At 50.9% G+C, this 25237-nt stretch overlaps 1 protein-coding gene and 1 long non-coding RNA gene across 2 annotated transcripts in view; one reads left to right on the top strand and one right to left on the bottom strand.

The window, feature by feature from the left end:
* LOC144736643 (integrin alpha-7-like) overlaps positions 1 to 11094 on the bottom strand; it is a 68135-nt gene extending 57041 nt beyond the window's left edge. Inside the window, exon 1 of the mRNA XM_078619213.1 lies at positions 10888 to 11094. Within this exon, the coding sequence (XP_078475339.1) occupies positions 10888 to 11090 (203 nt within the window). The 5' untranslated portion in view covers positions 11091 to 11094. The remainder of the gene's footprint in view (positions 1 to 10887) is intronic.
* Positions 1 to 25237, top strand: part of LOC144736716 (uncharacterized) — a 501200-nt gene that overhangs the window by 140101 nt on the left and 335862 nt on the right. The gene's annotated exons all lie outside the window — the stretch shown is intronic.

The following is a 25237-nucleotide window of genomic DNA, read 5'->3' as shown; positions in this document are numbered from 1 at the left end:
GGTCAAACCTACACCCCCCCATGCAAGCTGCATTACGCCTCCAGGCTCCGCAAACTGACTCCGGTGGGGATTTTCCATGCCGCCAAACCGTCCGGGCGTGCTTAATGCGCTTTTGTGAAGCTTTCACATGAATGGACGGGCATTGGCTGACCTGCCAACACGAACCGGAGTTGCGATCCCGTGACCCGGGCTTTGGACGTTAGCCTGAGCTGGCGTCTCAATCGATTGAAGAAGCCCCAAATGCCTCTGTCAAAAATGTGCGCCGCTGGATCTATAAAATACATCGCGAGAGTAACCGTTCGGTCGCCAAGCAGAACGTCCACGGCGTTTTGACGGCTGGAGCCACGCAATGGAACGAGGAAAGAGGAGACGGAGCGACGAAATCCGCTTTCCGCGTTGCAGCAGCTTTGGTGGATCGCTGCCCGGCAAGGACTGCGCTAGAGGATTGGCGACACGGACGGCTTGGCGACGGGGGCCTTCGTCTAGCCTGCGGATTGACCTTGGCTGTCGCCTGATGAAGCTGGTTGCGATTACTGGCGAAACGTCGTACTCAGATTGTGGCTTGGCTCTCCAACACACCGGTGGTGCTGTGCTAGTGACGAATTGGCCACGTTCTGTTTACGTGACAACCCTTGCTAGTTGGGCTGTGTCGGGTGGTGGCGGTTTTAACGACACATTAATATATTTACACGATCTAACCCAAACAAAAACCTCTACTATGGATTGACCTTGGCTGACGACGACGACGATGATTCATTCGTCAATTCAGTTTTTTTTTGCAGAAAGAACTCGCGATACGTTGCAGTTTAAATTAAACAGAGGTAAGACCTCCTACCTTATCAAAATGAGAGGACATACTGATGGAAAAGCTGAAAGGAAAAATTAGTCTTGCAGAGTTTCCTGAACTGTTCCCGAATGTGGGGGGAGTGACACGCAAACTCCAAATATACAGCAGCAGACGTCAGGGTTGAGATCGAACCCACGACCTCCTGTATACCAGGCGAGGTAGTTAACATCTCCTAGCCACCGTAATGATGATGATGATCAGAGAGACACCGCAAACTCCAAATATACAGCAGGCATCAGGGTCGGGATCGAACCCACGACCTCCTGTATACCAGGCGAGGTAGTTGACATCTCATAGCCACCGTGATGATGATGATGAGAGAGAGAGACACCGCAAACTCCAAATATACAGCAGCAGGCGTCAGGGTCGGGATCGAACCCACGACCTCCCAGCGTAGAATGACCAATTCTAGGTCGGGCTAGCAGGACCTTGCCAGAGGACCGTCTTTGTTCGACGGCTAGCCAAAAGCCGCCGCCGCTGCTGCTGCGATCGCCGCAGTTTTCGTGGTGACAGTTTTCGCATCCTTGACGAGATCAGCGAAGGTGTTGTGGGTTCATTCGTGGCGAGCGCTTCGCGTGTGACGATGATGACGACGACGGAGGGCGTGCGCTGATTCGACAGTTCATAGAAGTTTGGTTGTTTATCGCGACGCATGGGTGGGTTTTCTCCGGGACACCCCCGGTTTCCTCCCACCGCTCACTAACAGCCGTGGTCAATCCACTGCTGGATGACGGTCTCTTCCCCAATCTGTCGCCGTCTCTCACTCCCCCCCCCCCCCCCCGCGATGACGCGACGACTTGGCCGGCACCGACGCGTGCGGGCCGATCGCGGTCGTCACCACAGCGCGCTCGCCACGAGTGAATCCACAGCACCTCGCTGATCTCATCAAGGAGGATAAACCACGATCACCACGCGAACTGCGTCGGCTTTTGGCTGGCCATCGAAACAAAGACGGTGGTCGCCGCGGCGAGCGCTTTCAGACGCGCTTCTGCGGCCGTCTGGAACGCTCTTCCTTCCAATATGACGAAGCCACCGGAGCCATGCACTTTAAAATCATCTGTATTGACAAACTCATTTCTTTGCAAATGCATTTTAATTGTTAGTTTGTCGTCCTCTCCCCCCGCACCACCGATTAGCACGGTCGGCTACGTACGGTGCGAACAAAGTTCAACATACGTACACGTACGTCACCATCATTAGCATCGCTCTTTCCCGACATTCCTCACGAAACCCTCGTCGCAAGCGCCATTCAGTCACGGCCCTGATGCGGGATTGACGGTCGCAGCTTGACAAACGCCGATTGTGCGACAATGCCACGATCCAGCCCAACGGGCAAAGCGCGTTGGTCGCTCGTCGGAGAGAGACAGAGAGAGGGGGCTTCGCGGTTCGAATCCAGCGGCCGCCCTGGTTAATACCGCGGGTGTACAATGGCCACTACTACCACGACATTGCACCATCCGCTTCACTCACAGTGGATTTTCCGCATTCAAAAAGTCTTGACTGCAAAACGACTCACTTGGGATGATACTCGCAGCAGCACCCCTCATCCTATTATCCGTGATTTTTTGCAGGCAAATGGGAGTCACACCTGCGGACAATAGGATCCGTGATGCTGGGATTCTGAACAATTCGGGATCCCCGCAGGTGGCGAGAAGGTAAACTGATGACTCCCTATTCACACAGGTGACCCTCTAATCACACAGGTGGTCACGTGACCCTCTATTCACACAGGTGGTCACGTGACCCTCTATTCACACAGGTGGTCACGTGACCCTCTAATCACACAGGTGGTCACGTGACTCTCTATTCACACAGGTGGCAACGTGACTCTCTATTCACACAGGTGGTCACGTGACCCTCTATTCACGCAGGTGGTCACGTGACCCTCTATTCACACAGGTGGTCACGTAACCCTCTATTCACACAGGTGGTCACGTGACCCTCTATTCACACAGGTGGTCACGTGACTTTCTATTCACACGGGTGGTCACGTGACTCTCTATTCACACAGGTGGTCACGTGACCCTATATTCACACAGGTGGTCACGTGACCCTCTATTCACACAGGTGGTCACGTGACCCTCTATTCACACAGGTGATCACGTGACCCTCTATTCACACAGGTGGTCACGTGACTCTCTATTCACACAGGTGGTCACGTGACTCTCTATTCACACAGGTAGGGAGTTCAGCGATTTAGTGAGTTAGTCCGCCGAGTGGGTGAAGCAACGTCCGCTCAACGTCGCCGCTCGCCTCTGCACGCGACGTGAGACTTTACAGACGGTGTGGATGAATGTTAAAAAAAATCGGTTGTGGAACGTTCGCAAGGTTACAACCCCGCATTGAGTAATGCACACTGGGTCCACACACACGCACAGACAACGTGCACACAAAGATACAGATCCCCTGTATAGCCTTTGACAGGCTGTTGAGGCAAGTGCTGTTAGCGAGAAGCAGCGGCCCACGACGGGCTGAGTGGCCAACACTTGCGCATGGCCGCCTTTGTCTCCCCCAGTCGCGACGTCTTATACACACCGCACCATGTGCTAATTTGAGGCTGAGTCGACCTAGGGAAGGCCCAGTGGCAAATCAGGTTAATCATGGCTGGAGTTGAGCGGGAATCGACTTTGGATCGCCGGGTTCATAGCGCAGCGCGCCAACCGCTGCACTACCGCTCCCCACGCTCACAGACGCACGTGCACAGACACACAGATACACAGACACACAGATACACAGATACACAGACACACAGACACACAGATACACAGACACACAGACACACAGATACACATACACAGACACACAGACACACAGATACACAGACACAGACACACAGACACACAGATACACAGACACAGACACACAGATACACAGACACACAGATACACAGACACACAGACACAAAGAAACACAGACACACAGATACACAGACACACAGATACACAGACACACAGATACACATACACAGACACACACACAGACACACAGATACACAGACACAGACGCACAGATACACAGATACACACACGCGCACAGACGCGCACACCCCCCTGTAGCACATTCCTGCATCGCAGCACCTTACAGGGACGGCTATCTCGATGTCAAGCTCCACAGACACAACGTGACTCTCTCTCTGTGTGTCTCTCTCCCTTCTTCCCCGTGTACCCTTCATGCACTGTGCCAGTCGGTACATCGTGATGACGACGATGGTGACCGCCGATAGTGCGGATGGGTATTGGAGCTGCATGGAGACATCCTCTCTGTTCAAATGAGCGTGGAGTTGACAGGGTGGGGGGTGGGGTGTGGTCGGAGCGAAGCACCTCCGTTATGTCCCGAGCCAGTAGTGGAAATTCCACATTCCTTGGCCGTGGGCCAGTCCCTCCATTGGGCAAGTTTGAATTCGCGTGAGCCAATGCTGCACTGTGTCCAGGGTATGTGCCGCCACTATTTAAATGACGATTGGCCGAGCACACATGCCTATAAGACTCCGAACGCCAAGCGGCCAGCAACGAACAGCACCGTCGTGAACGTTGTTAATGGGTCAGGGTGCAAAAAAACGGGTTTGTTGAACTGATGCAAAGGTCGTTAACTGTGAGAACTCGGGCGCGAGAGACGATGGCGGGAGACGGAGTTTAAGTTTCATCGTTTGCTGCAATGAGCGAGGTAGTGGAGGAGACTGGGAGCTCCAGCTGGGTTCCAAATCGTGCACACTCGCAACAGATCCGGGGGGAACTCCCTCGCCTGGTCTACAGGAGGTCATGGGTTCGATCCCAACCCTGACGCCTGCTGCTGTATATTTGGAGATTTCGTCTCTCTCTCTTATCATCACGGTGGCTAGGAGATGTTAACTACCTCGCCTGGTGTACAGGAGGTCATGGGTTCGATCCAAACCCTGACGCCTGCTGCTGTATATTTGGAGATTCCCTCTCTTATCATCACGGTGGCTAGGAGATGTTAACTACCTCGCCTGGTGTACAGGAGGTTCATGGGTTCGATCCCAACCCTGATGCCTGCTGCTGTATATTTTGAGATTTCGTATCTCTCTCTCTTATCATCATGGTGGCTAGGAGATGTTAACTACCTCGCCTGGTGTACAGGCGTCAGGGTTCGACCGCCACCGTTGTCGGCCGTTTGAACGTCGCGTATCCTCGCCCTGGACTCTGCTGCATTCGTTTTTGTTATAAAAAATAAATGGAATGAACTTTGATTGCGCGCACTGTCACTTCACGTGTCGTCACAGACCACGTGAGATGAGGTCACAGACCACGTGAGATGAGGTCACAGACCACGTGAGATGAAGTCACAGACCACGTGAGATGGCGTCACGTGCCACGCGTGAGATGAAGTCACGTGCCGTGTGAGATGAAATCTCGGGCCGAGTGAGACGAATTCTCGTGCTGTGTTGGATGAAGTCGTGCGCTGTATCCGGGCCTGCAGGCTGTAGGTTTTCCTCCCCTCCTGCGTATGGACGAGCGGAGGCCGTGGAATGGAACGTGGGTGGGTGGGAGGTGGTAGGTGTGGGGCTTTGAACCGCTTCCAAACTCGTGACTCAGCATCGATAATTTCTTGCAAGAATGCACGCGCACACACACACACAAGACAAAGATCCCATGTATAGCCTTAACAAACAATTGGGGCAAGTGCTGTTAGCGAACACCTATGAAGGCCGGCACGGCACACGAGGGGGTGGGGTGGCCAGCACCACGCCCGGCCGCCTTTGTCTCCCCAGTGGCGATGTTTACACATCGCACCAGGTACTCATTTAAGGCCGAGTCGACCTAGAGGACGCCCAAGACCGCTTCAGATAATCGTCACTGGTGTCGGCCGTGAGCGGGAATGGAACTCGTGTCACCGGGTTCGTAGCGCAGCGCTAACCGCTGCGCCACCGCTCCCCACACGCGCTCACACTCACGCACATCGAGTCGCAACTCGTTCACTCACAAGCGTGCATTGTTCTTCGTTGTCTACCCCATGAGCAGATGACTCAGGGGGGTTCACAATGGCCAGGGCAGAGTCGCTGAGCCAGAACCGCTGCTAATCTACGTTCAAATCCAAGCCTTAGCCGCAGTGAATAACAACTCTACACTCACTAAATAGCCGCACAAACACAAAACAACCTTCTCTGCACATTCGCTTAGTGGGTTTCACCCGCCCCCCTCTCCCCCCGTGCCGAGTGGGGTACAAGAGTTCAGTTCGCAATCGGCGTCGGCGACACAACGTTGAACTGTACTGAGCGACGTTTCAAGCGAATTCGTATCCGGCTAAAACGCACGTTGCTTTGGGGCGCGAGCGGTGGTGCAGCGGTTAGCGCATCGCCGTTTCCAGCCACGGTGAACATCGGCGGTGGAGCGCTCACCACCATCTTCACCAACCTACAATGACCAGCGTGGTGAAGTATGGTCAAACGACCGCCGTGACCGGCACGGCGTAGGGAGGCCTTCATCCAGCAGTGGATTAAACTATGAACTATGATTTAGTTTGCTATTTTAGAAGGTAAGGCCCACTGAGCCACGTAGCTCTTTTATCAGAAGCGACCTGTCCACACATGACCGCTCAACGAAGTGGCTTATCACGTGGATATTTACAGCAGCCAAATACTCTTAAACGCCGTGATGTCGATTCTAAATGTGGAGGGGAAAATCGGAGGACCCCGGAGAAAAATCCACGCGGCCACGGGGAGAGAGAGACACACGCAACACTCCAAATATACAGCAGCAGGCGTCGTCAGGGTCGGGATCGAACCCACGAACCTCCTTGCATACCAGGCGAGGTAGTCAACATCTCACCACGGGGAGAGAGAGAGACACACGCAAAACTCCAAATATACAGCAGCAGGCGTCGTCAGGGTCGGGATCGAACCTACGACCTCCTTGCATACCAGGCGAGGTAGTCAACATCTCGCTGCCGCGGATTGACCGCAGGGCTGCTGTAAACGACTCTTAACTGCTCACGAGACACACACATACATGCACAGCTGCCCCTTGCAATCTTTCGTACACCTCCAACAGCAGCGATTACGATGCAGGGGGCGGTGGGGGGGGTTGGTGGGTCAGGCACAGATCCCGCACGCAACGCGAAACTCGGAGGCGGACATCGCCACTGCGGCATTTATTCGCTTGGGCAAAATTGGGGCCTTTGAAACACTCGCCCTCGCCAGAGGCCACTGCACCCCCCCCCCTTCACGCTACCCCTGTGAAAACATTGCGGAGAATTAATGGGGACGGAGGGAGAGAGAGCCACGGCTAACGGGAGCCACGGTGGCGTTGCGGATAACAGAGTCACGGACGCAGCGGAGTTCTACTGCGTGAAGTCGGAGGCTGTGCCTCGGCCCTCTCTCTACGCGCTCTGAAGAAGGTCCATTGCCTGAAACGACGCGTTGTATATATACACGCGCACTTTATTTATTTTCCCTTTAAGGCCACGTACTGCGTGTTGTTGCTGACAGACGCGTCACGGTTGTTCTGAGTGTTTCATGTCGGCGGAACGATGCGCGGAAGTGGATTCCAGGGAGCTACCTCCGAGCATCCAGCAGCTGGAACGCAGCCAAAGGCGAACGGAATGAACGTGCTGGGTGGGTGGGGTTCAGTCGCCGGAAACCAACCGCAGCATCAGCCACCACAGCGCAGTGGCTCAGCCTCGATTCGAACCCAGGAAGTTCACGGAACAGGCACAATCGCTCTGAACACTCTCTGATGCAACGAGGTCGCCTAAGACATTTTTAAAATCATTTATATTAAGTTCGCTTGCTTGCTTGCTTAGGACCGTGCAAATCTTTCGGTCATTTTTTAACCCACTTCCCGTGATCCAATCGAGCTGACATTTTGCACACAGACTTGTTGTGCGTGACAATTCATGTTCGTTAAATTTTTTTTCCTAAATTTTACACTTTTTAGGACAAAAATATTATATTTAATTACCAATAGCTTAATGGTGCAATGCAATCATCTGACCCATAGGTGGCAGCCATCTCAAGCCAGAGGACGAGAGGACTCTAGCCGCCACGCAAATAAAGGATTTATAGTTAAAAACTTTGTTTTTACGGGTTATACTTATTAGCTATCCGAAGCGGTCCTGGGCCTTCCTTAGGTCGACTCAGCCTCAAACGAGTGCCGAGTGCGACGTGTAAACATCGCCACTGGGGAGACAAAGGCGGCCGGGCGTCGTGCACGCTACCAACCCCCTCGCGTGCCGTGCCGGCCTTCATAGGTGCTCGCTAACAGCAACATGCCCGCACAGTCTGTTGCAGGCTATACACGGGGGAATATTTATCCTTTGTGAAGTCATAGCTTTGTTTGTGTATATTATTAGGTACTGTGCTAGACACATATTGATATTACTATACAGTGCATGTATGTTTACATCAGATGTACTCTGTAGCAGGTACGTATAGTACTTAGTGCTGTGAACGGGAATCGAACTCAGGTCCCAGCGGGTTCAAAGCGCACGACCGCTGCTCCGTTAAATACCAAAGATAAAGATCCCCCGTGTAGCCTGTAACAGACTGTAGGGGCAAGTGCTGTTAGCGAGGAGCAGCTATGTAGGCCGGCACGGCACACGAGGGGGTGGGTGGCTAGGACCACACTGCGCCATTTGAGGCTGAGTCGACCTAGGGGAGGCCCAGGACCGGTTCAGATAATCGTCACCGGTGTTTGCCGTGAGCGGGAATCGAACCCGGGTCGCCAGGCTCGTAGCGCAGCGCGCTAACAGCTGCACCACCACTCCCCACACAAAGATCCCCCGTATAGCCTTCACACACTGTAGGGCAAGTGCTGTTAGCGAGCACCTATAAAGGCCGGCACGGCACACGAGGGAGTTTAGTGGCCAACACCACGCCCGGCCGCCTTTGTCTCCTTAATGGCGATGTTTACACATCGCACCAGGTACTCATTTGAGGCTGAGTCGACCTAGGGGGGAGGCCTAGGACCGGTTCAGATAATCGTCACTGGTGTTGGCCGTGAGCGGGAATCGAACCCGGGTCCGTAGCGCAGCGCGCTAACCGCTGCACCACCGCTCACCACACTCACACAACAGCACCCACACAGTGTGAGGAGGAGTCACTGGCCACCCGTTCATTCATTCGGTTTGGAACAAAATTCGACAAGGGTGGGTGGGGCAAACGATGGGCCAACACAAACATTTTTGAGAAACACCCGCTGGGGGGGGGGCGGTGTGGATTTCACGGAGCAGGTGATTTGCCGGGTCACTCCTCACGCAACTTCGAACCTCGCCGCGCGCGATGACGAAATGAGAAAGTTGGTGGGAAATTCCACATTCCCAGGGCCGGTACCGGTCCATCCGCATGTGGGTTACCATGTAGGTCAGAGTTCTTCGCTAATTTTCAGAGGGGTGGGCACCCACACGTGCACCACACATTATTCTGAAGTTTTATCGGTGTTCTTAGGTTCTTTCGGTAAAGTCACGTAGGTAAAAAATAAAAATTAATAAAAGTAATAATATAAATAAAAATCACGACGTTTCGGAGGCAACACAAGCTTCCGTCTTCAGGTGGAACCGTCACAGCCACGACAGCTGTATCAAGTAAATGAGAGATTACACTCCGTATATATAATGGTTGAAGAGGGGAAGGGCCAAGTACGGTCAGCTATCACTGAGCGTGAGAAAGTGGTGGTAATTCCACATTCCCATGGCCGGCGGCCGGTCCATCCGCGTGTGAGTGGTGACCGTTATAGGTGAGTGCTCTTCGCGAATTTTCAGAGGCATCATCGGCGCGCGAGGAGGTCCGACGCACATTTGAAACCATTGTTGGGTTTGATAGCGACACGATGACTTGGCGCTACAAGATAAACGTACAGACAAGGCGACGTTTCGGGCAATGGCCCTACTTTGGAAGGACTGTGTTCACCCATTTACCAGGCGGACGTAACTGTGGATGGAGACGGCTTAGCAAACAGTGTAGCACGTACTCAAATGCTCAAGCACTCACAGCTGTACACACACGTGCAGGACACACAAGTGTACAAAGACAAAGATCCCCCGTATAGCCTTGAGGCAAGTGCTGTTAGCGAGTACCTACGAAGGCCGACACGGTACACGAGGGGGTGGGTGGCGAGCACCACGCCTGGCCGCCTTTGTCTCCCCAGTGCGTTTTATATATACACACACACACCACAGACTCATTTAAGGCTGAGTCGACCAAGGGGAGGCCCAATACCGATTCAGATAATCGTCACTGGTGTTGGCCGTGATCGAGAATCGAACCCGGGTCGCCAGGTTAGTAGCGCAACGCGCTAACCGATACACCACCGCTCCTCACACGTGTACACACTCATACGTGTACACACTCATACGCGTACTCACTCACACGTGTACTCACACACGTGTACACACTCATATGAGTTCTCACTCACACGTGTACTCACACACACGTGTACTCACACACACGTGTACTCACTCACACGTGTACACAAAGACAAAGATCCCCCGTATAGTCTTGACAGACTGTAGGGGCAAGTGCTGTTAGCGAGCACGTGTACACACACACACGTGTACACACACTAACACATGTACTCACTCATACGTGTACTCACACACGTGTACACACACGTTTACTCACTCACACGTGTACACACACTCACACGTGTACACACTCACACGTGTACACACACACGTGTACTCACACACACGTGTACTCACTCACACGTGCACACACACACGTGTACTCACACGTGCACACGCACACGTGTACAGACACTCACACGTGTACACACTCACACGTGTACACTCACACGTGTACTCACACACACGTGTGTACACACACACACGTGTACACACACACGTGTACTTACACGTGTACACACACACACGTGTACGCACACGTGTACACACACACACGTGTACACACACGTGTACACACACACACACACGTGTACACACACGTGTACACACACGTGTACACACACACACGTGTACACACACACGTGTACTAACACGTGTACACACACACACGTGTATACACACACACGTGTACACACACGTGTACACACACACACACACGTGTACACACACACACGTGTACTCACACGCTGGCGAACCCCTTGTCTTCCACCTTCTGGTGCATGGCCACCGAGAGTCCGAAGAGGCTGCCCTGTGGGCCCTCCTTCACCAGCGCCTTCTCGGCGTCCAGGTTGAACGCGGACGCTGATGGGGCCATCATCGCCATCACCACCGCCATCAGCACCGCCACCATCACCGGCCCAGCGAATCTCTCCATCCTCCTCCACATGGATCTTTCTCTCTCTCCGTGTCCAACTGCGTCTGTCCGCTGGATCTCTCCGTGTCCAACTCTCTCTGTCCGCTCGATCTGTCCCGTGTCCAACTCTCTCTGTCCGCTCGATCTGTCCCGTGTCCAAACTCCCTCTGTCCGCTGGATCTGTCCCGTGTCCAACTCTCTCTGTCCGCTCGATCTGTCCCGTGTCCAACTCTCTCTGTCCGCCGGATCTGTCCGTGTCCAACTCCCTCTCTCCGCTGGATCTGTCCCGTGTCCAACTCTCTCTGTCCGCTGGATCTGTCCGTGTCCAACTCCCTCTCTCCGCTGGATCTGTCCCGTGTCCAACTCTCTCTGTCCGCTGGATCTGTCCGTGGCCAACTGCGTCTGTCCGCTCGATCTGTCCGTGTCCAACTGCGTCTGTCCGCTGGATCTTGTCTCACTGGCTGCGCGTCGTGAGGGAGTTCACCAGTCTCGGAGATTTCGTGAAAAATAAAACAAAAATCTCGCCCCACTGGCGGAGGAGGATGATGACGATGATGATGATGATACGCCGGTGTTCTCCCGTTACGTGGGGTGGCTCCGCACGGAACTCTCGGCTTATTAAAGGGTCGTCCGTCTCTCCGTGTGTGTGTCTCTGTGTGTGTGTCTGTCTGTGTGTGTCTCGCCGTGTGTGTGTCTCTGTGTGTGTGTCTCTGTGTGTGTGTCTCTGTGTGTCTCTCTCTGTGTATGTGTCTCTGTGTGTGTGTGTGTGTGTCTGTGTGTGTCTCCGTGCGTGTCTCTCCGTGTGTATGCGTCTGCGTGTGTCTCTGTGTGTGTGTGTCTCTATGTGTGTCTCCGTGTGTGTCTCTCCGTGTGTGTGTCTCTGTGTGTGTGTCTCTGTGTATGTCTCTGTGTGTCTCCGTGTGTGTGTCTCCGTGTGTGTCTCTGTCTGTGTGTGTCTGTGTGTCTCGTTCGATGTACCCGGCACCCGCCTCTTCTCTAGAGCAGTCCTCAACCCCGTGTCGCGTCTCAGAAGGCGTGTGTGGGTCCCCGCTCGTCTTGCCTCTCGTCTCCTGCCTCCCTCTCTCTGCTCCCTCCCCTCCCCTCCCTCCCCCGCTCCTCACCTTGCGAGAGGCAACGCCCACCCCCACCGCACACCAACCACGCATAACATTTACAGCTCCCTCGTCTCTCTCTCTCTCTCCCCCGACACTCTCCCCTCTCTCTCTCTCAGCTATTGATACCAACTCCCCCCTCCCTCTCCCCCGTCTCTCCACCCCCACCACCCACTCTCCCTCGCTCTCCTACAGCGCTCGAGTGGCACAAACACCACTCCCCCCTCTCTCCCTCTCTCTCTCACTCTTTATTCTCTCTCTCTCCATCCTCACGTCACTCACTCCCCCCTCTCTCCCTCTCTCTCTTTATTCTCTCCCTCTCTCTCCATCCTCACGTCACTCACTCCCCTCTCCCCCCCCCTCACTCCCCCCTCTCTCCATCCTCACGTCACTCACTCCCCCTCTCCCCCCCCTCACTCCCCCCTCTCTCCATCCTCACGTCACTCACTCCCCCTCTCCCCCCCTCTCTCTTCCCTCTCCCCATCCTCACGTCACTCACTCCCCCCTCTCTCCCTCTCTCTCTTTATTCTCTCCCTCTCTCTCCATCCTCACGTCACTCACTCCCCTCTCCCCCCCCCCTCACTCCCCCCTCTCTCCATCCTCACGTCACTCACTCCCCCTCTCCCCCCCCCCTCACTCCCCCCTCTCTCCATCCTCACGTCACTCACTCCCCCTCTCCCCCCTCTCTCTTCCCTCTCCCCATCCTCACGTCACTCACTCCCCCCTCTCTCTTTCCTCTCTCCCCCCCCTCTCTCTTCCCTCTCCCCCTCTCTCTATTGAACACCACCCCAGGTCTCTTCCCTCTCCCTTCGATCTCTCCCCCTACCCCCCCCCTCTCCCAGACACCAGCACCGCTATTGACTCTCCCCTCACTATCGACTTCCACCGTCTCTCACGGATTGCTGCTTCTCTCTCTCTCTAACACCACCACACCCCCATGTCTCTCTCTCTCTCGCTCTGCGTCTCTGTGTGTGCATCTGTGCACCCACACCACTGACGATTATCTCAACCGGTCGTGGGCCTCCCCTAGGTCGACTCAGCCTCAAATGAGTGTAAATGCCGCCACGAGGGAGACAAAGGCGACCGGGCGTGGTGCTGGCCACCGACCCCCGGTAGTGCGCCGTGCCCGCCTTCACGGGTGCCACTCGTTCACAGCACTTGCCCCAACAGTCTGTTACAGGCTACCCGGGGGATCTTTGTCGTTGCCTCTGTGCACGCGTGCCCGTGTGTCCGTGTGCGCATGCGCGCGTGTGTTGATTGTCTGGTGTGGTGCGTGTAAACATCGCTACTAGGGGAGACAAAGACGGCCGGGCGCTGTTTATTTTCCCCAATCACCACGTCGTGTGCCGGCGACGCCAGCATGATAGGTGCTCTCTAACAGCACTTGCGACTACAACACCCTGTTAAATGGCTATGGGGGGGGGGGGTAAAGAAGGGGGGGGGGCAGTGTTTGCATCTGTAAGTCTTCCGCATGCAAATGGAACCAAACATTGACAAGGAGCCGTGGAACAATGGCACCGCGTGTTTGACAAATGGCAGGCAGGGATGGGGTGGTGGTGGTAATAGGGGAGGGGATGGTTAACCAACTTCGTTAATTCAAACAGAGGGCAGCACCCCCCCCCCACGCCCCTCCCAATCCGCTTTTCCTCTTTGTTCGCGATGTTAATCCAGGCGAACCGATAAAATCATTTCCCGTTTGGTGACTCGCCGCTCTCCTCTAAACGATCTGTCAGCGTAGTGCACGAAGCACAGCGATTAACGACGACGGCGAGAATAATTCATATCACGGGACATCGTTTTCTTTGCCAGTGTCAATTTATGAGAAATAAGAATTGGGTGTTACCCTTTCTGGCAATAAAGCAGCAGCAGCAGCAACAGTTGTGGTTTAAAGATGTTCAAACGCCAAATAAGATGCCTCTTGCAAGGAAGCACGTGCTACACTGACCACACACTGGTACTTGTAGTGAACATGCCAACAAGCGTGGCTCTGGTCATATTTGCATTGTCTTTGAAACTCGTTGGCCTGCACCAAAGACGGCAGCCTTCTTCAGGACCTAGTCTCACCACCAGTGACAGACCAGACGACAACGCCAAGTGGCGAACAGTACAAAGTCACGTAGGACGGAAATAATGAAATAATTAATTATAATAATAAATAAAACATATAAAATAGAATTCTCACGACGTTTCGGCCACAACGCAAGCAGCCGTCATCAGGAAAAAAACAGTTTCTTCACCTGAGGACGGCTGCTTGCATTGTGGCCGAAACGTCGTGAGAATTGTATTTTATTATGTTTTATTTTTATTATTTTAATATTTCCCTTCTACGTGACTTTACCTAAAGAGCCAAGAATATGAATCCCTGCAGTCACGAAAGCTTTAAATCGAACAGTGCAAGGGCAATGCCACACGTAGCAGAGCATTTGTAGCTAGGGGTGAGCAGCGACTATCATGGGATAGCTTTTAGTATCAAAGTATGGAAAATACGAATGGGGTTTACCCTTTCTGGCAATAAAACAGTTGTTTTAAGATGTTCAGACACCAAATAAAAGACCTTTTTGCAAGGGATATCAATTACTGAATTGCCTGCAAGAAGCCAACTCAGCGGATTCATCAACAACAACACCGTGTGACCTTACAAGGGGGGACGAAAAAAACATAAAGCGACGTTTCGGCAATAGCCCTTCTTCAGAGCACAGGGATGGTCTCAAATTATAACATGACCTTACTTGCCCTGATTTTTAAAAAAAAAAGAGCCTGCATCATTCCCCTCGTTGTATTTCCACATTGAATAACAGTAAATACATATTTTATATATATAACAAAAACACTTCTCACACGTTACTACATCGGCGCTACGGATTTCTGATGAGTGCACTCTCAATCGGCAGCATCGTGTTTCGACACTCAAGGGTTTCATCAGCAGTCTGGCCGGCCGATCAGCTGGCTGGCTGACACCTTTGGCGCTGATGTAACCCGTTGTTTGGTCCTTAAGAGAGAGGGCTTTGTTTGGGTTAAATCTCGAAAATATTAATGTGTCTGTAAACCCGCCACCACCCGACACAGCCCATTAGTGAGGTTTGCCACGTGAACAGAATGTTGCCAATTCGCGGGTTTAACGACGCATTTATATTTACGCGATCTGACCTCGCAAAAAGAACACAACCTAAATAACGGATTAGGGGCCGTCCATAAATGACGTCACGCGATTTTGGATAATTTTTGACCCCCCCCCCACCCGCGTCACACGGCGTCACAAAAAGTCAGACCCCCCCCCCCTCAAATATGACGTCACAAAGCTCTGCCCCCCCCCCCCCCAAAAAATAAAACATACTTCAAATCGCTTTAAACTATTGTCGTTGTAGTGCGTATTTAATGTGGCGCTGCACTCTGATGTTGTAGGAGAAAACATTTATCAAAAAGTCTATTTAATTAAGTAGAACGTGTTGACTATATTTATTTAAAGTTGCGCATTTTGATGTGACGTCACATTTCTCCAACCCCCCCCCCCCTCGTCACACATCGTCACAAATGTCTGACCCCCCCCCCCTCCCCCCTAGGTGCGTGACGTCATTTATGAACGGCCCTTTATATTGGTCGCGCGTAACCGCCCCCCCCCCCCCACGACGACTTCTACTACGACGCGTTCCACCGTCGTTTGAGTGTCGCCCTCTTGCGCTTTGAACGGATCTCCGAATAAACGACGCGAATTGGAGTCACTTCCCCGAGTCTCAGGGACTTCGGCTCGCGCGCTAATCCCACACGCCGCATGCCAAGGCGCGGTTCGGTTCACTCTGCGATGATCAAACAAAGCTGCGATACAAACATTGGTTTATTAATCTTACAGGTTGCGTAACGCGACGCTGTCGCAAAGTAGTGGTGAGATGTTAACTACCTCGCCTGGTATACAGAAGGTCGTGGGTTCGATCCCGACCCTGACGCCTACTGCTGTATATTTGGAGTTTGCGTGTCTCTCTCTCATCACGGTGGCTAGGAGATGTTAACTACCTCGCCTGGTGTACAGGAGGTCGTGGGTTCGATCCCGACCCTGACGCCTACTGCTGTATATATTGGAGTTTGCGTGTCTCTCTCTCATCACGGTGGCTAGGAGATGTTAACTACCTCGCCTGGTGTGCAGGAGGTCGTGGGTTCGATCCCGACCCTGACGCCTACTGCTGTATATTTGGAGTTTGCGTGTCTCTCTCTCATCACGGTGGCTAGGAGATGTTAACTACCTCGCCTGGTGTACAGGAGGTCGTGGGTTCGATCCCGACCCTGAGGGCGACTCAGAGAGAGAGAGAGGGACGACTCAGAGAGAGAGAGGACGACTCAGAGAGAGAGGGACGACTCAGAGAGAGAGAGGACGACTCAGAGAGAGAGAGAGAGGGGACGACTCAGAGAGAGAGAGAGGACGACTCAGAGAGAGAGAGGACGACTCAGAGAGAGAGGATGACTCAGAGAGAGAGAGGACGACTCAGAGAGAGAGGGACGACTCAGAGAGAGAGAGGACGACTCAGAGAGAGAGGATGACTCAGAGAGAGAGAGGACGACTCAGAGAGAGAGAGGGACGACTCAGAGAGAGAGGATGACTCAGAGAGAGAGAGGACGACTCAGAGAAAGAGAGGACGACTCAGAGAGAGAGAGAGAGGACGACTCAGAGAGAGAGAGAGAGGACGACTCAGAGAGAGAGAGGACGACTCAGAGAGAGAGAGAGAGGACGACTCAGAGAGAGCCTCAAATGGCTATCTGGTGCGGTGTGTAGTAAACATCGCCACTGGGGAGACAAAGGCGGCCGGGCGTGGTGCTGGCCACCCACCCCCTCGTGTGCCGTGCCGGCCTTCACAGTTGCTGCTCGCTAACAGCACTTGCCCCTATAGTCTGTGACAGGCTACACGGGGGATCTTTGTGTCAAAGTGTGCAACTCTGCGTGTGTGTGGGCAGAGGAAGTCGAGTGGCGAGCGCGCTGCGCTACGAACCCGGCGACCCGGAGTTCAATTCCCTGCCACGACCAACACCACTTGCGAATATTTGAACCGGTCCCGGGCCTCCCCTAGGTCGACTCGGCCTCTAAATTAGCGCCTTGGTGTGGTGCGTAAACGTCGCCACTGGGGAGACAAAGGCGGCCGGGCGTGGTGCCTGGATCGCACCAAACCAGTGCCCGACCTTCATGGGGGTGCTCTCTAAGGGGCTGTCCATAAATGACGTCACGCACCTAGGGGAGGGGGGTCAGAGATTTGTGACGATGTGTGACGAAGGGGGGGGTTTTAGAAATGTGACGTCACATCAAAATGCGCAACTTTAAATAAATGTAGACAACACGTTCTACTTAATTAAATATACTTTTTAATAAATGTTTTTTCCTACAACATCAGAGTGCAGCGCCACATTAAATACGCACTACAATAACAATAGTTTAAAGCGATTTGAAGCATGTTTTTTTTTTTTGGGGGGGGGCAGAGCTTTGTGACGTCATATTTGAGGGGGGGGGGGTCTGACTTTTTGTGACGTCGTGTGACGAAAGGGGGGAGAGGGGGGGTTAAAAAATCGTCCAAAATCGCGTGACGTCATTTATGGACGGCCAACTAAGAGGCAACTTGCCCCAACAGCCTGTGGAGGCTACGCGGGGGACCTTTGCCTGTGCGTGGCGGTTGAGTGTTGACACAGCTGCCCACGCGCCCAACGCACACACCACACACACAGGTGTAGCCACCCCTCCTCCACCTCGTTATTCACCTCGTCACTCACCTGCATTGAAAATTTAACAGGACCCTGCGGGGTGGGCTGGTAGGAACGAATAACCAAAGAATATAAACATAATGTATTATTACACTTGTTTAGCCAGGAAAGCCCCACTGAGTCTAAAGGTTTTTGTAGGGTCCTGCCAAGTGTTTGCAGTAGGGGGCGATGCTGCTACACCTAATCAGACGATACGAAGGGAGAGTTTGAGGCCTAGTTCTAGGCTTTAGGCCTAGCTGTAGGCTTTAGGCTGCTGTGAGTTAATTTTTTAATTTAAATGTTTTAATTATCAATGTAAAAGCTTTAAATGTAAATGTTTCTATTTAAAAAAAAAAACATCAGGGAATGTAACATTGTTAAACATTAACTCCCTTTCACACCCGCGGGGGTACGAAACGAAGGGAGAGTTTGAGGCCTAGTTCTAGGCTTTAGGCCTAGCTGTAGGCTTTAGGCCGCTGTGAGTTAATTTTGTATTTAAATGTTTTAATTAAAAGCTATCTCAGGGAATTACTAGCTGTAGGCTTTAGGCCGCTGTGAGTTAATTTTTAATTGAAATGTTTTAATTAAAAGCTATCTCAGAGAATTATAAGGGAATGTTACACTTGTTTAGCCAGGTAAAGCCCCACTGAGTCTAAAGGTTTTTGTAGGGTCCTGCCAAGTGTTTGCAGTAGGGGGCGATGTTGCTACACCTAATCGGACATCGGACGATATAATCTATTGCAGGCTGGTTCACTTCGTTCCTACCAGTATAACACTCCGATTGATGCTCCTGCTGTTGTGGAGTGGTTCATGCAGCCAACTATGGCTGCAGGGTTTTGGTAGTACATGTTGTTTATGCCATTTATTGTGAAAATTCCGTCACAGTTCCTATGATCGCTGTTTCATTGCTTTCATGGCTTTATTTTGGTGATTTCGAAAAGTGTATTGGTTTAGCCATGTTTGTTTGTTGTAGTACAGAGTTAGACTGATGGCCTTAATCTAAGTTGTCTTATGGTTGTTGTTGTTGTTGTTGTTTGACTTGCATCCCACTGGGATTTTTGCACACAGCGTTGGTGTACGGTGTTTTTTTTTCTGCAATATTTTGCTGTCTTTTCTTGGATTTTCTGTTTGCACTTAGTCACATGTTCACTTTAAGATGTTTTTTGTTCGTGTTTTTGTTTTTTGTTTGTTGCGGTTGCACCCGATTCAAGAGCCGAATGGCTCACAGGGCTACACCTAATAAATGAACTTGAACTTGAACCTCATCGTACTACACCCCTCATCATAATGCACCTCATCATACACTCAATTATACACCACCACCTTATCATACACTACCTCATCATACACCTCGTCTTTGCTCATCAATCATCTCAATTTAACGCGTAGGCTTTCGCGACCAATATTATTCATAATATTTTTTTTTTTGGGTCGGATCGCGTTATTTATAAATGTGTCGTAACCCTCCACCACCCGACAGGCCAATCAGTAAAACATGAATTAAATGATGTCATCACCCTGATGCTGCTTTATTTAAGACCGGGAGCAACAGGTGAGCTTCACCATTCTTGCCCGATGAAGCTGATTGTAATTATCAGCGAAACGTCGTGCTACTCAAATTTTAAAATGCAGTTGATTCTCTCTTCAGCACACCGGTGGGCTAAAGAAGTGAACTATTTTGTCATTTTGAAAAACGCGACACATTTTTTACTGTTTGGCCGTGTCGGGTGGTGGAGGGTTTTACGACACATTTATAAATAACGCGATCTGACCCAAAAAAAAAACCTATATTATGAATACATATCCTCATTATACGCCTCAACATCGAGTGCAAGAGTTGTTTGCATAAACGCCTGGGGAGACAAAGGCGGCCGGGCGTGCTGTTGGACAAAAACATTTGTTAAAAAGTCTATTTAATTAAGTAGAACGTGTTGTCTATATTTATTTAAAGTTGCGCATTTTGATGTGACGTCACATTTCTCAACCCCCCCCCCCCCTCGTCACACATCGTCACAAATGTCTGACCCCCCCCCCCGCCCTAGGTGCGTGACGTCATTTATGGACGGCCCCTTAACAGCACTTTCCCCAACAGTCCGTCGAAGGCTATACAGTGCAGTGGATCTTTGCTTTTGTTCTACGTGGCATAGGGGCTGAAACGTCACGTACAAGCGTGTGTAGTGACACTGTGTTACACATTTTTATTCATGTATTTATTTGTTCCTGGGTAGTCAGTGTTATTTCCTAATTGCTGATGCCTCAAAAGTTCAGACAATGGCTATTATTCCCCACAAACTTTGCTTTTGTGACCAGGACATTTATATTTTTGAAATGTACCTATTTTCAATGAGAAAACGGGCGAATTTGTATATTTTCGTTCACATAAAGTCAGAAAAAAACAACATATGAATAAAAAATGTAATGTATTTATACTAAAGTAATACAAAAATGACTACAAAAGATTTAGACACCAAGGCGCACTACCACAGGCGGGACTGGCCACAGCGAACCAAGTTCTCTGTGGGGAGGAACAACGTCAAGTTGGAGCCACTGGTGGACCCCCGGAAGGTGCTGATGCCACCACTGCACATCAAATTGGGCCTTGTGAAACAATTTGTCAGAGCTGCAGATAAGGAGTCGGCAGCCTTCAAGTACCTTCAAGACTTCTTCCCTAAGCTGTCTGCGGCAAAGGTCAAAGCTGGTGTCTTCGTCGGACCACAGATAAGGAAGATCCTGGAGTGCAATGAATTCCCCAAGAAGCTCACTAGTAAGGAGAAAGCGGCTTGGGACAGCTTTGTCGCAGTGGTTCCTGCTACCCAGGAACAAAAATGGTGTTACATTGTGTAATCATCGGGGGCATGCGGCGTGCGATGAAAAACGCGTCGCCATGCTGCGTCACGAGTGGTGCGGTTCCAGGAAAACCTCCCAGGGTCAGAGTTCAGGGCAAGCCTCGGTCATGTGGGTTAGGGTCAGGTTTAGAGTTTGGGGTTAGGGTTAAGGATTAGGATCAATGCATAGGATGATGGGTTAGGGAATAGGGTCAGGGACTAGGGAAAAAAGGTTATGGGTCAAGGTTTGCGAGTTAGGGTTAATGATTAAAGATTAGTGGTTAGGATTAGGGTACATTTTTAGGGGTAAGGGTCAGGGGTTAATGATTATGGGTTAAGGTAAAATGTTAGTGCTTAGGGATAGGTTATGATTAGGTTGTAAGGGTTAGGCTCAGGAGTTAGGGTTAGGGATCAGGGCTTCTGGTTAATTACTTAAGATGAAGGGTTCGAGATTAGGGTCAATGAATTGGGTGACGAGGTGATGATTATGTTTTAGATATTCTTGGTTCATCTTCTTGGTTCTTTTGGTAAAGTCACGTAATAAAAATAAAACATAATAAAATAATTCTCACGACGTTTCGGCCACAACACAAGCAGCCGTCCTCAGGTGAAGAACAGGTCTGTCGGAAAGACAGCGTCTTTACCGAAAGAACCAAGAATATGAATTCCTGCAGTCACCAAAGCTTTAAATCGAAATGTATGTTTTAGATGTTTGGGATTCGGGCTCAGGATTACGGCTGAATGTTTTAGTGGTTCGGGTTAAGGGTTTCGAGATCGAGGCCCGATTCAAGCGTGCTAGGCTTAGGCTCTTAAGCGTTTGGGGTCACGCCATCTGGGGTGAGTGCAGAAAGGTCCGGGCAGTCACGTGGGGGGGGGGGGGGCTGCGATGAGTCGCCGTGGGGGAGTTTCGCTCACACGGGGTTAGTGAAGCGAGTCACGCCTTCACCCGCCACCGGGTCTGGATTATTAGTTTGCCGCTAGCAAGTGGCCACGTTAGTGAGCCACTGTTGTTGGGCTATATCACTTGTGGTGGACAGGTCGCTTAGGAAAATATTTTTTTAACAGCTCTCAAATGGGCTTAACCTGGTAAGATGAAAAAAATATAACATTTTAGTTTAATTCGTATACGAGTTCATAAAGCCTGTTTTTGCAGGCAAAATTTTTCAGTAAATATAATAATTAAGGTGACATGATTTTCTTCTTAGGTTTTTTCGGTAAAGTCACGTACTTTCTACGTGACTTTACCGAAAAAACCTAAGAAGATGATTCCTTGCAGTCACGAAAGCTTCAAATCTAGAAGTGACATGATTTTTACAATTTGTATCTACAATCAGACACTAACAACTACACAAAAATAGTATTTTTCCGCAGAAATAAATAAAATAGTTGACAACTTGATTCAACTTATATTTAAAGACGTGACCCATCGGAAACCGCTCAATTTAAATATTCCGTTCCTTTTTTTTATAAGAGCGAACAAAACATTATTACCGTAATAGTCTATGAGTGGGAAGTTCCTATCTTTGACAGTTTTCGAATGATTCAGATTTGAACATCATAAAATACGGATTTTTTTTTCGTTCAAAACTGCTTGAATCCGAAATATCTCGAAAGCAATCAAAGATAGAACAATAGTTCTAGCTGTAGTTTCATTTTCTGTTTAACGCTCTATCAAAGGAAAAAGAACTCCGCAATCTTATATTTTGAACGGTTTATGAATGAGACGACGCACGGACGTGTTCATGGGGCACTTAAAATCGAGATTTGGGGGCCTTAAATTAAAAATCGCGAAAATTTCAGATTTTTCTGTTGTTTGTGTCATTTAAGCTACTTGCGTACCACATTTCAGCTTTCTACCTCGTCGGGAAGTACCCTAGAGGTTTGGAGACTATACAGATTCAGCTCGTTATATTGCCTTGATCAAAATACATCCGCAGGAGATGGAACCAAGCCATTGCAGGAATGTGTCGTATGGTGATGACGTGACGCCTTCATCCAGCAGTGGATAGATCACGGTCGATGCTGCTGCTGCTGATGATGATGATTGATGATGATTGATGATGCTGCTGCTGATGATGATGATGATTGATGATGATGATGCTGCTGCTGCTGCTGCTGATGATGATGCTGCTGCTGATGATGATGATTGATGATGATGATGATGCTGCTGCTGCTGCTGCTGCTGCTGATGATGATGCTGCTGCTGCTGCTGCTGATGATGCTGCTGCTGCTGCTGCTGCTGATGATGCTGCTGCTGATGATGATGACGATGCTGCTGATGATGATGATGCTGCTGCTGATGATGCCACAATGCATTCCGTGCCCCGGTCACATCTGATAACGCGAGGTGTGGCAAAGCCTCGCAATCACACGGGATCATCAGCAGCTAACTCCCTGCAAACAGACTTCATGCGCCATCCGATATCATCAAGGCCGTTGTGAAGTGAATGTAATCTACCCCCAGCATCATCAAAACGAGGTACCTAGACCGCGAGATACCACGACCGCTCCCCTCTCATCTCACTCCACTCCCCTCCACGCACTCTCCTGCCTCTCCCCTTTCATCCCACTCCACTCCCCTCCACGCACTCTCCTACCTCTCCCCTCTCATCTCACTCCTCTACCCTCCACGTACTCTCCTACCTCTCCCCTCTCATCTCACTCTACTGCACTCCACGCAATATCTTACATCTCCCCTCTCATATCTCACTCTACTCCCCTCCACGCACTCTCCTACCTCTCATCTCATCTCGCACTACTCCCCTATCATGCACTCTCCTGCCTCTCCCCTCTCATCTCACTCTACTCCCCTCCACGCACTCGCCTACCTCTCATCTCATCTCGCACTACTCCCCTATCATGCTATTGTATGTCTCTGCATCTTGTATTTTGTAGTGGGTCCAACTTCGTCGCAGACGTAGTTCCTTTTAGAGGCAACACATTTATTTGTAACACCGTCACACACAAAGGGGTAACTGCCCCTTCACCAGACTACAGCGAGTTACTGATACGAAGGGTCGATCCCTCACTCGGGTCTCTGATCACGTGGTTGCCTCGCAGGACGGAGAGCTTCAGCTTGAGACGTGGAGCTTCCCACTTGCAAATGTAGAGCTTCCAGCTTGTAGATGTAGAGCTTACAGCTGTAGAGCTTCCCACTTGTAGATGTAGAGCTTACAGCTGTAGAGCTTCCCACTTGTAGATGTAGAGCTTACAGCTGTAGAGCTTCCCACTTGTAGATGTAGAGCTTACAGCTGTAGAGCTTCCCACTTGTAGATGTAGAGCTTACAGCTGTAGAGCTTCCCACTTGTAGATGTTGAGCTTACAGCTGTAGAGCTTCCCACTTGTAGATGTAGAGCTTACAGCTGTAGAGCTTCCCACTTGTAGATGTAGAGCTTACAGCTGTAGAGCTTCCCACTTGTAGATGTAGAGCTTCCAGCTGTAGAGCTTCCCACTTGTAGATGTAGAGCTTACAGCTGTAGAGCTTCCCACTTGTAGATGTAGAGCTTCCAGCTGTAGAGCTTCCCACTTGTAGATGTTGAGCTTCCCACTTGTAGATGTAGAGCTTACAGCTGTAGAGCTTCCCACTTGTAGATGTAAAGCTTACAGCTGTAGAGCTTCCCACTTGTAGATGTAGAGCTTCCAGCTGTAGAGCTTCCCACTTGTAGATGTAGAGCTTACAGCTGTAGAGCTTCCCACTTGTAGATGTAGAGCGTACAGCTGTAGAGCTTCCCACTTGTAGATGTAGAGCTTAAAGCTGTAGAGCTTCCCACTTGTAGATGTAGAGCTTACAGCTGTAGAGCTTCCCACTTGTAGATGTAGAGCTTACAGCTGTAGAGCTTCCCACTTGTAGATGTTGAGCTTACAGCTGTAGAGCTTCCCACTTGTAGATGTAGAGCTTACAGCTGTAGAGCTTCCCACTTGTAGATGTTGAGCTTCCAGCTGTAGAGCTTCCCACTTGTAGATGTTGAGCTTCCCACTTGTAGATGTAGAGCTTACAGCTGTAGAGCTTCCCACTTGTAGATGTAGAGCTTACAGCTGTAGAGCTTCCCACTTGTAGATGTAGAGCTTACAGCTGTAGAGCTTCCCACTTGTAGATGTAGAGCTTACAGCTGTAGAGCTTCCCACTTGTAGATGTTGAGCTTCCAGCTGTAGAGCTTCCCACTTGTAGATGTTGAGCTTCCCACTTGTAGATGTAGAGCTTACAGCTGTAGAGCTTCCCACTTGTAGATGTTGAGCTTCCCACTTGTAGATGTAGAGCTTACAGCTGTAGAGCTTCCCACTTGTAGATGTTGAGCTTCCCACTTGTAGATGTAGAGCTTACAGCTTGTAGATGTTGAGCTTCCAGCTTGTCGATGTTGAGCTTCCCGCTTGTAGCACGAAGAGACCCCGGCCCCTCTCAGGGACCCGCCTTATATCCCTCTCCGGTCGAGGCCGCTCCGCCCTCGGCCCCGCCCACCATCCCGAACATTCTCGTTCCCTCTCGACCCTTCTCAAGAGCTCTCCCCGGACACGTGACCACCCACTAACC

Source organism: Lampetra planeri, chromosome 62, assembly GCF_965212315.1.
Source record: "Lampetra planeri chromosome 62, kcLamPlan1.2.h2, whole genome shotgun sequence".
Lineage (NCBI taxonomy): Eukaryota > Metazoa > Chordata > Hyperoartia > Petromyzontiformes > Petromyzontidae > Lampetra > Lampetra planeri.
Note: the sequence above shows the minus strand (reverse complement) of the source record. Positions and strands in the feature narration are given on the sequence as shown.